Source organism: Tursiops truncatus, chromosome 4 (assembly GCF_011762595.2).
Source record: "Tursiops truncatus isolate mTurTru1 chromosome 4, mTurTru1.mat.Y, whole genome shotgun sequence".
Lineage (NCBI taxonomy): Eukaryota > Metazoa > Chordata > Mammalia > Artiodactyla > Delphinidae > Tursiops > Tursiops truncatus.
In genome coordinates, this window is record NC_047037.1 from 49,167,936 (window position 1) to 49,182,799 (window position 14,864).

General features: G+C 39.8%; 1 protein-coding gene across 8 annotated transcripts in view; it reads right to left on the minus strand.

Moving 5' to 3' along the window:
- The window catches only part of PLD1 (phospholipase D1), a 202,814-nt gene that overhangs the window by 65,769 nt on the left and 122,181 nt on the right, over window positions 1-14,864 (minus strand). For 7 of the 8 annotated variants that reach the window (XM_073803901.1, XM_019946108.3, XM_073803899.1 and 4 more), the window contains 6 exons: window positions 13,799-13,909; window positions 11,691-11,891; window positions 10,441-10,654; window positions 9,731-9,844; window positions 984-1,112; window positions 142-260 (listed from right to left, as the gene is read on the minus strand). In XM_073803901.1, coding sequence (XP_073660002.1) covers window positions 142-260; window positions 984-1,112; window positions 9,731-9,844; window positions 10,441-10,654; window positions 11,691-11,891; window positions 13,799-13,909 — 888 coding nt within the window. The remainder of the gene's footprint in view (window positions 1-141; window positions 261-983; window positions 1,113-9,730; window positions 9,845-10,440; window positions 10,655-11,690; window positions 11,892-13,798; window positions 13,910-14,864) is intronic. The other variant, XM_073803900.1, reaches the window with a different exon arrangement.

A 14,864-nucleotide genomic window follows, 5' to 3' on the forward strand; every position in this document is an offset into this window, starting at 1 on the left:
CAGAGACCCAGGCACTCTGACAACTGGGCACCCAAGAGTGGATGGGTAGCACAGCTGTGGCTACCACAGCCCCTTCTCGCCTCCTTTTCCTGGCCTGTTTCTCTTCATGTGGACTGAATCACGATAAGACCACCTATGTACCTTCGTGAAGTTCCAGCGCTGGATGAAGTGACGGGCCACGTCGCGAGCAGCCTTCCCGTGGACTACAGAGGCGATGTCATGCCATGGCATCCGGGGGGTGGAGTGCCTGTCAATGAAATCTGCCCAGGCGCACCAGGCAAGGTCCTCGCTCACTTATGTGCCCAGAGGCATACAAGCCATCTGACCCCAGCTCTGACCCTGACTACGATACAGAGAAGAAAATGTGGTAATGCCCACCGTGTGTATATTACTTGGCTTGGATAGAACAATACCTTTACAGCCAAGAGAAACATAGATCTCACAGTGAGGAACACAGTCTCCCACGCACCTCTCCCAAATATGTTTCCACTTCACTTATTAGAGAATCACTAGGCAAGGCAGATGTGAGTTGGTACAAATTATTTAAAGCTGTGTACTTGACATTACATTTTTCTTTTTTATCCTGTTGAAATAATGTTAAGCTACGTTCCTATTTCCTGTTAGATATACAAGCACAGTGATAATCTGAAATGTGTTGTTTTAATGCTGGAAGATGAATACGCAGAAAAAAGGAGATGATCAAAGGAAGGGAACCATCTCCTGGAGAATTACAGACTTTTACCCCCCTAAAATATGCCTATATGGAAGCTGGAGATTTCCAACAAGTAAGCTCTATTTCATTTTCTTTTCTTACTCTAAGGAAAAGCCCTTAAGTACATGACTGAATCATAGCTTCCAGTGTTTTACCAAATATTCAAAACAAAACAAAACAAAAGATATTAGATCATGCACATGCATACTTGTTGAGATGCTGACAAGGAAAAGACAAAATATAAGCAGCCACCCACTACCATGGTACTTACCTGCAAAAGGTTTATCAAGTTGAACCCAATCTTTGAAGACAAAATTGCAGTAGTCCTTTCCATGCCAGAATCTGGTTTCCCCATGTAGCTCTCCCACACCCGTCTGCAAACTTTGGATGGAGCCCGTGTCTGTAAATGCAGCAAGACTCACTCAGAGACTGGTTCAGGCGGACCCCAGAGAGGGAGGCTCATCTCTTATTTATTAAACACCTAAAGACTTCTTAACTTTTCTTCTTAAGCCTCATAACTAGGAGGGCATGTGTTCATGAGGCTGTGGACTGACAAGGTTTTAAAACCCTCATGAATTTACTATTAGTGGGTAGTTGGGGCTATAATCAGGTTCATCATTTGGCAGTGAAATTTAATATTTTATTCTCACCATCTACCAGATCACTGGAGGAATGGATCACAGGGTTAACTGTGAATAAAGAACTTGCTAGGAGAGCCTATGAGAGAGCAGTAAAGTCAGGTCAGGTGGAGGAACATGAGATGCAGAGGCCATAAAGAAGTCATGTCCTTCTTTTTCCTCAACCAATATGGTGCACATCTAATGTATAATTCTTGTCTTTTGCATCTCAAAATGCAAGAACCTCAAATTTGCAGACAGCCCTGGAACTGACTAGCTAAGTGACACTGAGCTTCATCTTTTTGGGTCAGAAATCCTTTATGTGTGAAAGGAAACATTTGGCCCAGATGACATCTAAGATCTTTTGGGCTTTAACATTCTATTTTTCTAAAATTATAAATGACATCCATAAGAAGTGTAACAATAGACAGAAGCTCATAACCACACAGGCGCAAAAGCAGCAATCCACTGCAGTATTTCACAAAGAACTTTGTCGGGAACATTTTACTTAAGGGTAAATATGTTGACTTAAATAGTTTGTATGTTTATGGAATATGCTGATCACAAAGACAACTAAGCAGGAAAACTAGCAGAACTACAAATCACAAAATGCAGCGCTTGGCACAAAAGAGACACTTAACAGATAGACATTGGATGCAAAAATGCTTGTTGAATGAATAAATGGTACCGCGTGCAGGAGCCACTGAGAGTACCGGACTGGTCTCCCTACCAACACACTGCCCCAGAGCTGTCCTTCTAAAAATGCAGACTCCTTGCTTAAAAGCCTTTAGGATGACCTACTGCCTAGAGGGGGTCAAATCCTAAGGGTTTAGTATGCACAGAGAGCTCTTCTCAAACTGCTGACAATCTCTCTTTCTGGTCCTTGTTTTCCTCACACAGCCCAGACCCCAGGCACACCATACTTCTCACTGCTTTTGACAGGCCTGGTTCATCATGCAGCTGGCACATTATTCCTTCTGCCTAGAAGGTTCTTCCCTCCCTCTTGGTCTGAACTCCTCATCCTCCTTCAAGAGCCACATTAGCTGTCATCTGTCCTAGAGACACCTCCCAGATCCCAGCAGGGAGAGGCAGTCCCTAGCACTGCTGTAGAACCATTAACAGTTGCACACCTCAGGGTCTCTGACTCTGTGACCCAATTGTGTAAGGATGCTCCTCCCTGCTCCCCACTCACTCATCTATAAACTTTGGGGCGGGGAGTATGCCTCCTCAGTGCCTGGTATAGCTACTGGCAGTCAGTAGGCAATCAATAAGTATTTGCAGAGCAAAAGTTTTTAAACAATCACCACACATACTGCTAGTATTCTATCTCAGACTGAATAATTAACCTCCAAACGGTATTGGAATTTTCTGTAAAAGGAAAACGTCTTAAAATGCTAACAATGAACAAAACTCAATAATGTTAAAAATAGAATTCTGTTGATTTCTCCCAGTGATTTATTTTCCTGCTCTCTAAGACTGAAAGGCCAAAGTACTGGTAGGTCTATTTGCTCACCTGTAGGCTCTTTATAGTAAGCATGGCACTTTGTTTATTAAAAAAACAGGAAAAGAAAAAAAGGGGACAAAGAACGAGATAAACAGTGGGTCAATTCTGAAATATATATATATATATTATATATAAAATTTGTTTTCATCAATTGAGAAACTCCAGGCTAAATCTTTATATGTATACACATATACTTGTTTAAAAAATCTCACCTAATAATCAGTTTTGATAAGAAAAACAAAGCAAATTCTTAGTCTCAGATAATGATCTTGGTGCTAATTGAATTCAACCTGCTCACAGTTCAAATTAGGTTTTGGTTTTAGTCATGGCCAAAACTAGTCCAAATAAATCAGGGTCCTCCTCAGAACAAATGAAATAATATTAAGGCTAAACAGAACAAAACACTCCTACTTACTGCGATTACTGCTCAGAATTGCATGAACACGTACGAGCAGGAAGGGAGGACTTCTTACATCAGCAATGCCGACCTGAGGTGGTTCTTATTAGTCTATATCTGGCTCCCAGTTGATTTCATAATTGCATCTGCCTTGTCTTTTGGCACCGGTTTTTCATGCCAGTTTACTGCAAGCCTCATCCATCGGTGGCCCAGACTCTGGCTGCTGAAGTTCATGAAGAACTTTTTTTTTTGTGTGTGGCATGCGGGCCTCTCACTGTTGTGGCCTCTCCCGTTGCGGAGCACAGGCTCCGGACACGCAGGCTCAGCAGCCACGGCTCACGGGCCCAGCCGCTCCGCGGCACATGGGATCTTCCCAGACCGGGGCACGAACCCGTGTCCCCTGCATTGGCAGGCGGACTCTCAACCACTGTGCCACCAGGGAAGAGGGTATCTTCCTGCCCCTCACCTGGTGTCTTCTGACTTTGCCACATCCTCCTGTTTTTTCTCTCGTCTCTTGGCTTCCAAGGCTGCACTCCTCTACCATTACTCCAACTCACGCTTCTTGATCTTCTTTCCTAGCTCCTCCCTCACAAGGTTTTCCCCAGCTTTCCCCTAAACGTACCCCTGTAGCCCTGGCTTCTCACTGGGGCTCTAGATCTACAGCCACGTCCAATGCCTCACTTGACCTTATCTACCTAGTTGTCCCACCAAACTATAAACTCATGCGTAACACTAGAATCACCATCATTCCCATAAAATCAAGTCTTCCCTTGAGATTTCTGCTTTCTGTTCATGGTTTCTCAAGCAAAACCTCAGAATCACCTCTGGCTCCCCTCTCTTCTTCACTGTCTTCTCCACCCACCTCCCCATCACCCTTCTCAAATCCTACTGAAATCTGCGGATTCTTTCTTCTGAAAAAAGATTCTCTTATTCACTTCATTCTTGGGCCCACTGGAACAAGCTAGTCAGACTCCCCATGTCTCTAGTATGACCTTCGTAAAATACCACCCTTATTCCCCTACCCTTCCCCTCCACCCCCCACCCCCTCCAAATTCCACCTCCCCAGGGATTCTCCAGCATTTAAGGAATGAGGGTCAATGACCCAGCCTGACTTTCAAGACTCTCCAGATATTGGTACAATTATATCCCACCAGCCCAATCCATACAAATTAACTACCTATCAACAGCAATTCCAAAACCCAAAAGCTCTGAAAATCCAAATGTTTCTTCACAGCTCATTTGTTAGCAAAACCTGACGTGAACTTGAGGTTATTATCTTTATTTATCCCACTTGATATTGCACGAATATAAATGATTTGCTTATAGGGTATTTCCTGGACTTTGCCAGGAGTGTAACATAATAAGGAGTACAGGTATTGTATTACCTTTCTAAAATCCAGAATCTTCTAATTTCTTTTTTTTAATTGAGGTAACACTGGTTTATAACATTATGTAAGTTTCATGTGTATGACATTATATTTCTATTTTATATACACTACAGCATGCTCCCCACCAAAAATTTATTCTCCATCCATCACCATACAGTTGATCCCCTTTACCCATTTCACCCTCCCTCAATCCCTTCCCTTTTGGTAACCACTACTCTGTTCTCTGTATCTACATAATTATTTCTGTTTAGTTTGCTTGTTTATTTTGTTTCTGCGTTTTATTTCCTTGTCTTTTACATTCCACATATCAGTGAAATCACATAGTATTTGTCTTTCTCCGTCGGACTTATTTCACTTAGTATAATACTCTCAAGGTCCATTTATGTTGTTGAAAATGGCAAGATTTCATCTTGTTTTATGGCTAAGCAGTATTCTATTGTATATATTTACCACATCTTTACCTATTCATTCACTGATGGGCACTTAGGTTGTTTCCATATCTTGGCTATTGTAAATAATGCTGCAATGAACATAAAGGTGTATATATCTTTTTGAATTAGGTTTTTATTTTTGTATTTTTTAGGTAAATACCCAGAAATGGGATAGCTGGATCATACGGTAGTTCTATTCTTAATTTTTTGAGGAATCTCCATACTGCTTTCCAAAGTGGCTGCACCAATTTACATTCCCATCAACAGTGCACGAAAGTTCCCTTTTCTCCTCGTGGTCGCCAACATTTTTTATTTTTTCCCTTTTCGATAACAGGCATTCTAACAGGTGTGAAGTGATATGCCATTCTGGTTTTGGTTTGCATTTCCCTAACAATTAGTGATGTTGACTATCTTTTCATGTGTCTGTTGTTCATCTGTATGTCTTCTTTGGAAAAATGTCTCTTTAGCTTTTCTACCCATTTTTAATTGGGTTGTTTTTTGTTGTTGTTGAGTTATACTAATTCTTTATATATTTTGGATATTAACTGCTTATTATATATATCATTTACAAATATCGTCTCCCATTCAGTAGGTTGTCTTTTCATTTTGCTGTTGGTTTCCCCCTTTGTTGTTGGCATTTCTCATATGTGTGTTAAGATATAACATCTACCTGGAGTGCCTGTTTCTCTCCCTTCTTAGTCTCTACCTACTGAATTTCTGCCTATATTCATGGCCAGTTCTGAAACAGGTCCCCAATGAGTTATATATATATATATTTAAATCTCTTGGTTCTTGAAACTTTTTGGATTTTGGCATTGTGGATCAGGTTTACGGTTGTGGAGAAGGCTTCGCTGACAACTCTTGCCAGAGGATATTTCCCCCTGATGAATTACTAAGGCACTAGGTTAGTAATACCACCACTTACCTATTAGACAATAAGCTCTTTGAGAGTGAAAATAAGTGTTATACATTCTACAGCACTGAAAACAGAGTTTAGAAATGACTTAACCTACTCTTCATTATCCCTTATGATTAGATATCTGAGTTTGAAACACTTGTCTCAACTAAATGGCAAGAATTATTTTCCCCATCAGCCATATATTAAATCTTGCTTAAAAGGAAAAGATTAGCAAACAATTACTGAATATAAGAAGAATAAAATTCAACTCTTTTGGGCTTCCCTGGTGGCGCAGTGGTTGAGAGTCCGCCTGCCGATGCAGGGGACACGGGTTCGTGCCCCAGTCCGGGAAGATCCCACATGCCATGGAGCGGCTGGGCCCGTGAGCCATGGCCGCTGAGCCTGCGCGTCCGGAGCCTGTGCTCCGCAACGGGAGAGGCCACAACAGTGAGAGGCCCATGTACCACAAAAAAAAAAAAAAAAATTCAACCCTTTAAAAATAACTGTATCAAGGGAACAATGTGCTTGAAATTCTCCCTCTTACAACATAATTTTAAGAGAAAAAAAATCTTGAAGATGGCTGAGTGATTTTGAATTAAAATATATACTATAGAAATCTACCATAGTTACTAATCACATTTAAGATGAGCTGATTTTAGTGCAGTTTTTTCTACTTAAAAACCCACAGTGATCTTGCGTGTACACTCTGTGTGCAGGAAGAAGACCCAATGCAGCCGAAAATAAAAATAAATAAATAAATAAATTTATAAAAAGAAAACACAGACCATAAAAAAAAAAAAGTATGGAAAACAAAGGAAACCATGATGAAGCATAAAAAACAAAACAAAAACAAAAAAAAACCCGGGCTTCACTAGGAGCCCCGTTCAGCCATGGCCTTTTCCATTCAAGTGAAACATTGCAGAGAAGTTAATCCAGTTCATATCTTCAGGAAAGGAAGTTATTAACTCAAGTAAACATTCAGTTTCAAACTTATAATGAAGAGTCACTCTGTGCTTAATTTGGGTTTCAAGTCCTATAAGACAATATAAGTTTAAGTCATTACATGATTTAAATGTAGAGCTGTGCTCTTTAAACTTCCTTCATTATTAATAGTAGAACTTCCTTTTTTTTTTCCCAATACAAATTCACATGGCAGTCCAATATATAAAATAATATATGTGGGATTTTTCTGGTTGACACAGGTACCAATAGAGGTAGGAGGGTCCGGGGCCTTCAGGTACCAATAGAGGTAGAAGGGTCCGGGGCCCTCAGTATTATCCTCAGAGCCCCCCTGAGAAACACCAGGATCCAAGAAATAGACTTTGCAAAGCACTGCGCCAGAAGACTCAACTATCCTTTGGCTTTCCTATTTAAGTAAATTAACTTTTTTCCTATTAAAAAATTAAATTTGTAACTTAATGTAGTTAATGGAAAGAGTCCTCTCCATCCCCCACATCCCATATGCAGTGCATCAGCAAATGCTGTCAGCTCCACCTCAAGATGTATTCAGTACCTGCCTGGTCACTACTTGCCACCCCTGTCTGCTCTGAAGAAAACGTTTGTAAAAATGCAAATCAGACCTTGTCTGGCCTTTGCTCAAGAAAGACCATCTGATGGCTTCCTTTTTCACTCAACGTATAAACCAAAATTCTATAAACTACCCAAGCCTCTCCGACTTCGCTCCTATCATTCTCCCCTAGCCCACCCGACTTCAGCCACTCCTGGAACATACCAATCCCCTCCTGCCTCATAGTCTGCACTTGCTACTCCTCCTAGCTGGACTCCCTCCCCACAGACATTATCTTATCCTGATTCTTCTCTCCCTTTTGATCTTTCTCGAAAACTCACTTCATTGGAAAAGCATTCCCTGACCCCCTCCCCATATAAAATAGTAACTCCTCCCCTCTGCCCTTCCCCCCTTCCCCTGCTGTACTGTTTTCCATGATAATTCTTACCGCCTGACACGTTGTGTTTGATGATCTATTTGTATATACAATTCCCATCCTTACTCTCCTACTAGTTAACAGAATTTTGTCTGTGCTGTTCATTCCATCTCTAGTATCTAGAACAGTGATTGACATAGGAGCTCAGTAAGTACTTATTTAAAGAACAAATGAGTCATATACATTTATTTTTGTATCCCCACTTACACTTTTTTTTTTTTGCGGTACGCGGGCCTCCCACTGCTGTGGCCTCTCCCGTTGCGGAGCACAGGCTCCGGACGCGCAGGCTCAGCGGCCATGGCTCACGGGCCCAGCCACTCCGCGGCATGTGGGATCCTCCCGGACCGGGGCACGAACCCGTGTCCCCTGCATCGGCAGGCGGACTCTCAACCACTGCGCCACCAGGGAAGCCCCCCCCTTACAGATTTTAATGATTGTGCAATTCCATCAAGGGAATGAACTGCTCATTATGTTCTCAACCATCCTCCATCCTCTACTCTTGGATTTTAGGTTGTTTACTTTCTCTCTTCTCTCTCTCTCAATAAAAAACACTGCACTGGACGTGTATCCAGTTTATTAGGGAGAGGATTTCCATCAACACCTGAAAACCACCCACATTGCTGTCCCTAGTTCACCACTATGGTGATCACCCCTCTCAGCCTGCCATCAGCCTGAATTACTTAACGTAGTCTGCACCCAGCTTGCATCTTCTTTTCCACTTGCCCCCAATCCTGTTGTCAGCAACGCTATCATTCAGTCCCCTTGACTTCATGTTTCACAACTTCATTCCTCCATCTCATCATCAGTTCTAACGCAGCAAAGCCACACTCTGGAATTACAAAGCAATACCTGGACCTGTTTGCAACCTTTTATCTTTAATGTCTGCCCTGGCATGCACCCCTGACCTGGCTCTCTGGACTCCCCAGTGCCCTGTCTCAGGGCTATGACGCTCTACGGAGCACAGGAATTACTGTGAGCTATCACTGAATCCACCTAGGCATCAAGGACTAGCTGTATGCTAAATAAAGAAAATGTCTCCCCACATATGCTCTTCTCCATATTTTAATATATATCAATGTTGTTTACGTATTTTATATCAATGTGATTTAAGACAAACAAATTTACTTAACAGTTACATGGGAGCTTTAGTTCACTATATACAGTTAATCAGTTTAAAAGTTGCAGTCTCTCCAGACTACAGAATGCTGGAACCACTGCTCAAGGTCCAGCTTAATGTTCAGGGTCATCAGCTCCTGACAGCCACAAGTGACTCACAGCCAGCCATGCTAGCTGGGCTCTATCTCAGCCATCTCCTAAACAGTACATACAACTGTGGCCTTAAGAATTTAGCCCAAAGGTTCTGATGTAGTCATCTACATATCTGCTAAATCACAAGTCTGAAGCATGACTTCTGGGAGACTGATAAACTAGAACTTCTCTGGGCACATCACTTATCATCTCTAACCCTGCCGTTGGTTCCTCTGTAAAAAGGAGATAACGCTGTTATTACCAAGCCCCACAGGCGCTCGGGGCAGTGAGCGGCAGAGTCTGCACACAATAAACGCTAGCTTACAATTTTACTATGGTTGCTGTTTCTGATGATGATCACTTGTTACTAAATCTGATCCAGCCAAATTCCTCTTCATTCCACCATATTTTAGGCCCTGATTAATTTATTCGAGAACCTAGTTCTTAGAGACACTTATCAGATTATCCATTCTAAAAGTATACGTGGGGTGAACACTGTGAGAATGGAAAGCCGATCCAGAGACACGGTCACTCTGCTCATGCAGCAAAAGCTGAAGCCTACAGAGACTGCGGCGCGTCACACGTCACTTACCAACGTTAGGTCTAGTGAGCCCCTGCTCAGACTCACTGGAAGAGCGAAAGAATTTCAAGTGGGGCTTTAAACCATGGATTAAATTCTGACGACTCCTACAGTGATTATAATCACCTGGAGAAAGTTGAGAGTTCTTTCTTTACAAAGAGATATAGATATATATATATAAATATACCAAGTTTTCTAAACTCAGAAGCAGCTTCAATCATTTTAAAAACAAGGCAAGGCTATAAAATCAGTCACAAATTCTGTGCAACAGAAAACTGTAGAGCTTTAAGACAAATCTTAAAGAATGGTAAATTTATAAGATGTAGAAAATCTGATGTTTGAGGATAAAAGCTGGGTGTATTTCTGGATAGAAAGAGACATGAAATCTCTTATATGAAAAGTTTATAAAGTACACCTAATACTTTTCTTTTTCCTTTATAACTTGGCATTATTTTAGAAATGCTTAGTCATTCTGCAACCATTAGAAGCATGAATTGTGGCTGTTATGACTAGTGATGTGAATAAAACAATAAATCTGTTCTAAAATGGGTCAAACAGAGCCATGAAATGGCATGAGACTGAATAGGATGATATAACGACTTCTCAGCATTGTTCACTTTACTCCATTATAGAAGGACAAGTTCGGCAAACAGGTATACAGTGTCTGGCTATGGAGGAACAGAGCACAGTTGAGATAAATTCCAGTGCAGACGATGACTTACTGGAGGCGCTGTCAATGCTGCTGATGCTGTCTGTGCTGCGTAGGTGGTGTCTGTGCAGCTGCCTGTAGAGGCTGAATCTGGAGAACTTTCTGGGCTTTCCTATTCCTTTCAGTTTTGAATCTGCATCATCAACAGTCTTCAGGACAGGCAGATTTTTGTTAGATTCGTTTTTATCTTTGAGGCATAAGGATTCCATAGACTCTGTTGTTTCAGCCTGAGAAAATTATTTAAAAAACAAGAAAAAGAAAGAGAAGAAAAGAAACTGCATAAGATAAGCTGCGCTGTGGCCTTTTAATTCCAGTTTAAAGTTTACACATGACGGAGGCTCCCTAAGAGACACACAATAGTATGTGTGAGGTCAGCCACAGGGCAGTGGGCGATCCTTGTGAGCTGTTTAAATACTTCCAAAGGGATACCAGGAAGTCCATTATAGTTCCTCTTTCACTGGGCCAGAAGTTTCATGCCAATTAACTTTTTGGTTTCCATTACAATTACATGAGTTATACTCACTGTTGAGCTACTGAACTTCTTCTGATAAATATTAAGTAAGCGATGCTTTTTCTGTCAATTACTTTCCCCGTTACCTTTTCACCAAATCTCTGTTTTCCCAGAAAAGTCACCAACATGGACCGCAGTAAAATAAGATGGAGCCCATCAAACTTTTGAATAAGCACATTGATATTCTGGCAACCATTTGCGTTGAAATAACAAGCCACAAATATAGGCATATAGAGACTTTGGCAGCTCTTGATCTGAAAGATACTTTGAGAAGTTATTAACCTCCTGCTTTCAAACAGAATTCCCTGAGTGACTCCAGACTGACCTATCCTAGTTTTGCATGTTTGTAAGAAGGAAGATTTCCAAAACCTCGGCAGCTAACTGTAATAAGGTTGCTTCTTTAACTTCAAGTCCAATTTTGCCGCACATTTTTGTTTATGAACTTTTTTCCCAAATAGGAACTAAATCTTTAATTTAAATGGAAAGCAAAGGAACGGACTATGAGATAGCAAATGCTCTATCAGGTCTGTTTTCTCTTCTTACAAGAGAAGAAACTGAGATTAACAGATGCATAGTTACAGACTCACTAAATGGTATCTGAAACCAGGTCTGTGTTGGACTCAATGTTCTCTACCTCTCCAGGGATAGGCCACCTCTCATTCAATCCATCAGTCAACCAATCACACTATTAATACACACTTATACAAACTGTGTCCCTTCTATGCAGTTCCATAAAGGTGAAATTTACTAACTGTGAGGGAAACCAGAGAAGGTGCCCCGATGACGCGCTTCACGCTGCCCACGTCCGTGAGTCTGTGTTCGTTGTCATCCCACCTTCCATAGGCCAGGTCAATCCCACCCACAAAGGCAACCGACTGGTCGATGATGATGAGTTTCTCGTGATGAGCCCACAGATATACACTGGATGACACATGATCTGGGTGCCTCATCACCTTGAGAGGAAAAAAACCACACACGTAATATGCTTTCTAAAATGTCTTTCATATTATAATAAAATAGGTCTGTTTACTCCCCTGAACAACATTGCCTACAATTCAAATGCTAAAATGTGCTATCTATACATCAAAGAAAATCCCCAAACTTCTAATTTTATCCTCAGTATTTAGCAGAGTATTTATTTATTTTATCCTCAGTATTTATCCCTGGATACTTTTCAAAACTCCCCTGACCACCCTGGACCCCTCACATATGGGGGAAGCTGCCCTTTAGCTTGAAATCTGGCCACATATTTCAATAAAAGCCAGTTCAATGGAATAGCAGATTCCCTTTTCCCCCAAAAGGGTTATGTTATATGTTATATAAAAAACACTGAAACTTTTTAGCCTACATCTCTCCCTGACAAAATTTTTTAAGAAGTATATTGATATTTTGGCAGTTATTAAGTTGAACTAGTAATCATATTGATATAGGGATATAGATGTTTGGGCAGCTCTTGATTTTAAAGGTAATTTAAGAAGTTATTAACCTCCTGGTTTCAAACGGAATTCTCTCTTAAATAGTCCCAGACTGACCTATTTTTGTATGTCTTTAACTAGAAACATTCCAAAAACTTTGGAGGCAACTTTATTTTTTAATAACATGTTTTTATTGTGGTAAAATACACATAACATAAAATTTACCATATTAACCTTTTTAAGTGTACAGTTCAGTGGTGTTAAGCATATTCATATAGTGCAACCATCACCACTATCCATCACCAGAACTTTTTATTTTGCAAAACTGGAACTCTATACCTATTAAACAAAAACTCCCTGTTCCCTCCTCCTCACAAAATCCGGCAACTACCATCTACTTTCTGTCTCTATGAATTTGACCACTCTAGGTCTCTCATGTAAATGGAATCACACAATATCTGTCTTTATGTCTGGCTTCTTTTACTTAGAATAATGTCTTCAAGGTTCATCCATGTTTTAACACATGTCAGAATTTCCTTCCTTTTTAAGACTGAAAAATATTCCATTTTATGTATATACCAATCCATTATTGAGAGTGTGATATTAAAGTGTCCAACTATTATTATAGAACTGCTTTATTTCACCCTTCAATTCTTTCAATGTTTGCTTCATATATTTTGATGGTCAGTATTAGGTATGTAAATGTTTATAATTATTACATTTTCTTGCTGCCTTGAACCTTCTATTAATATATAATATCTTTCTTTATCTATTGTAAACTTTATTGATTTAAAGTCTATTTTGTCCAATATTAGTATAGCCACTCCTGCTCTCTTTTGGTTATTATTTACATGGAATATCTTTTTTTAATCAGGTGAAATATATAATCATTATATACTTTAAGCCTGCTGAAGATTAATTCATTGTCTTGATGTAGCTCAGTGACTGGGCGACAATATTTACTGATAGGCTTCAGGTCTTTGGTACAATATCAAAAGGCTTTTTTCAAATTGCTTATCATGCTTATTCACTTTACTAGTACTGTATACAAAGTGCTTTTAAGGAGAGCACTTTAAATCCTAAAGGAGCTCTCTTAGTTGCTATCAGTGTTCAAGGGATATCCCAGGGAGATCACATTTAAGAGGTTCCAGGATAACCTTAATGAGGAGTATAGAAACCTGACAGGGCTCTTAAAACAACTCTAGGAAGAATGTTCTTGGCTAAATTATCAGGGTAAGAGAAGCAGAAATGAGAACTCTGCTGACTCCATCAAGATCAGAAGTATAAGAAAGTATAATTATTTTATTTCTGAGAAGTTCACAATATTATTGATTCAAAATATACATTAGGGAATTCTAAAGATTACCACTGCTCAAAGTAAAATGTATCTGAAAAACTACAGAATAATAAAGAAGAAACATTGTTAAGCAAGATGACCTGAATACCTTTATGTTGGGGTGTAGATGCATCAAAGTCCTCTTGCTGTATTCACTATTGATTCCAAGAGCAAGTTCCACCTCTTTGTAGAGCATAATGAAGATACGCACCCCCTGTTGCTGTCACAAGAGAAAACACAAGGAGGAATAAGAATTTCTGGAGGTAGGTTATGATTTGCTTTTTCTTCTTCATTTCTGGGGCATTGTACTTTCTAAAAATTTTTTCTATAAACAAGTATAATAAAATATTTAATGAAAAGTGCAATACAAGAAGGTGAAACATAAGTGTATATTAAGACACAAATATAAAAAAATAAAAATTTATCTCCCTTCCATTCTATGATTTGTCATACTGAGACAGTCAGTATTTGACTAATTATAGCCAGAAAGTTGAAATTGCAACTTGAAATACTAAAAGTATCTGATAGTCTTACAACTTTGAACATCTCAGAACACTTGACCTTGAGGAGAGTTTTGACCTGATTCATGTTACAGGATTAGGATCTTCTGCTTGTCTTTATTATACCACAAAGAATTGAAATAACAGTGTTTTTAAAACTCTGATGCAATAAATTATGCTAAACATGCCTTAAATGTTTCTGGGGGTATTTTCATAGAGTTTTTCTTTATTAAAAATTATTTCAGTGGAAAAAACATGTCTCAGTCTTCAGAGGTGAATGTATTGGTTCATACTCTTAACCCATAATTAAATCATTAATGTCTATTTCACCACTGAAATGACTTCTTCAGAAGTCAGCTTCTCTAACATTCAAAAATCCCCGAGTTTTAGCAGCAGCACAGAAATTAACATTGATCCATCCTTAGACCTTGGACCTAAAAGAAAGTAGACAAGGCCGTTGTGAAGGTCAAATTAAATCAAAATTGCCTCATAAACTTTAATATGCTATACAAATAATATTTATTCTTAATATTAACCATCAAAGAAATGTCCAACAGCTGGTAGTATAGAAAAGTACTAGTATTTTCTCTCCTAGCTCTGGGCGGTGACAAGGTTTTAGCTTATGATAAATTGCCTGACACATGAATGTCCTCCCCCACCCCTGTCCACTTACAC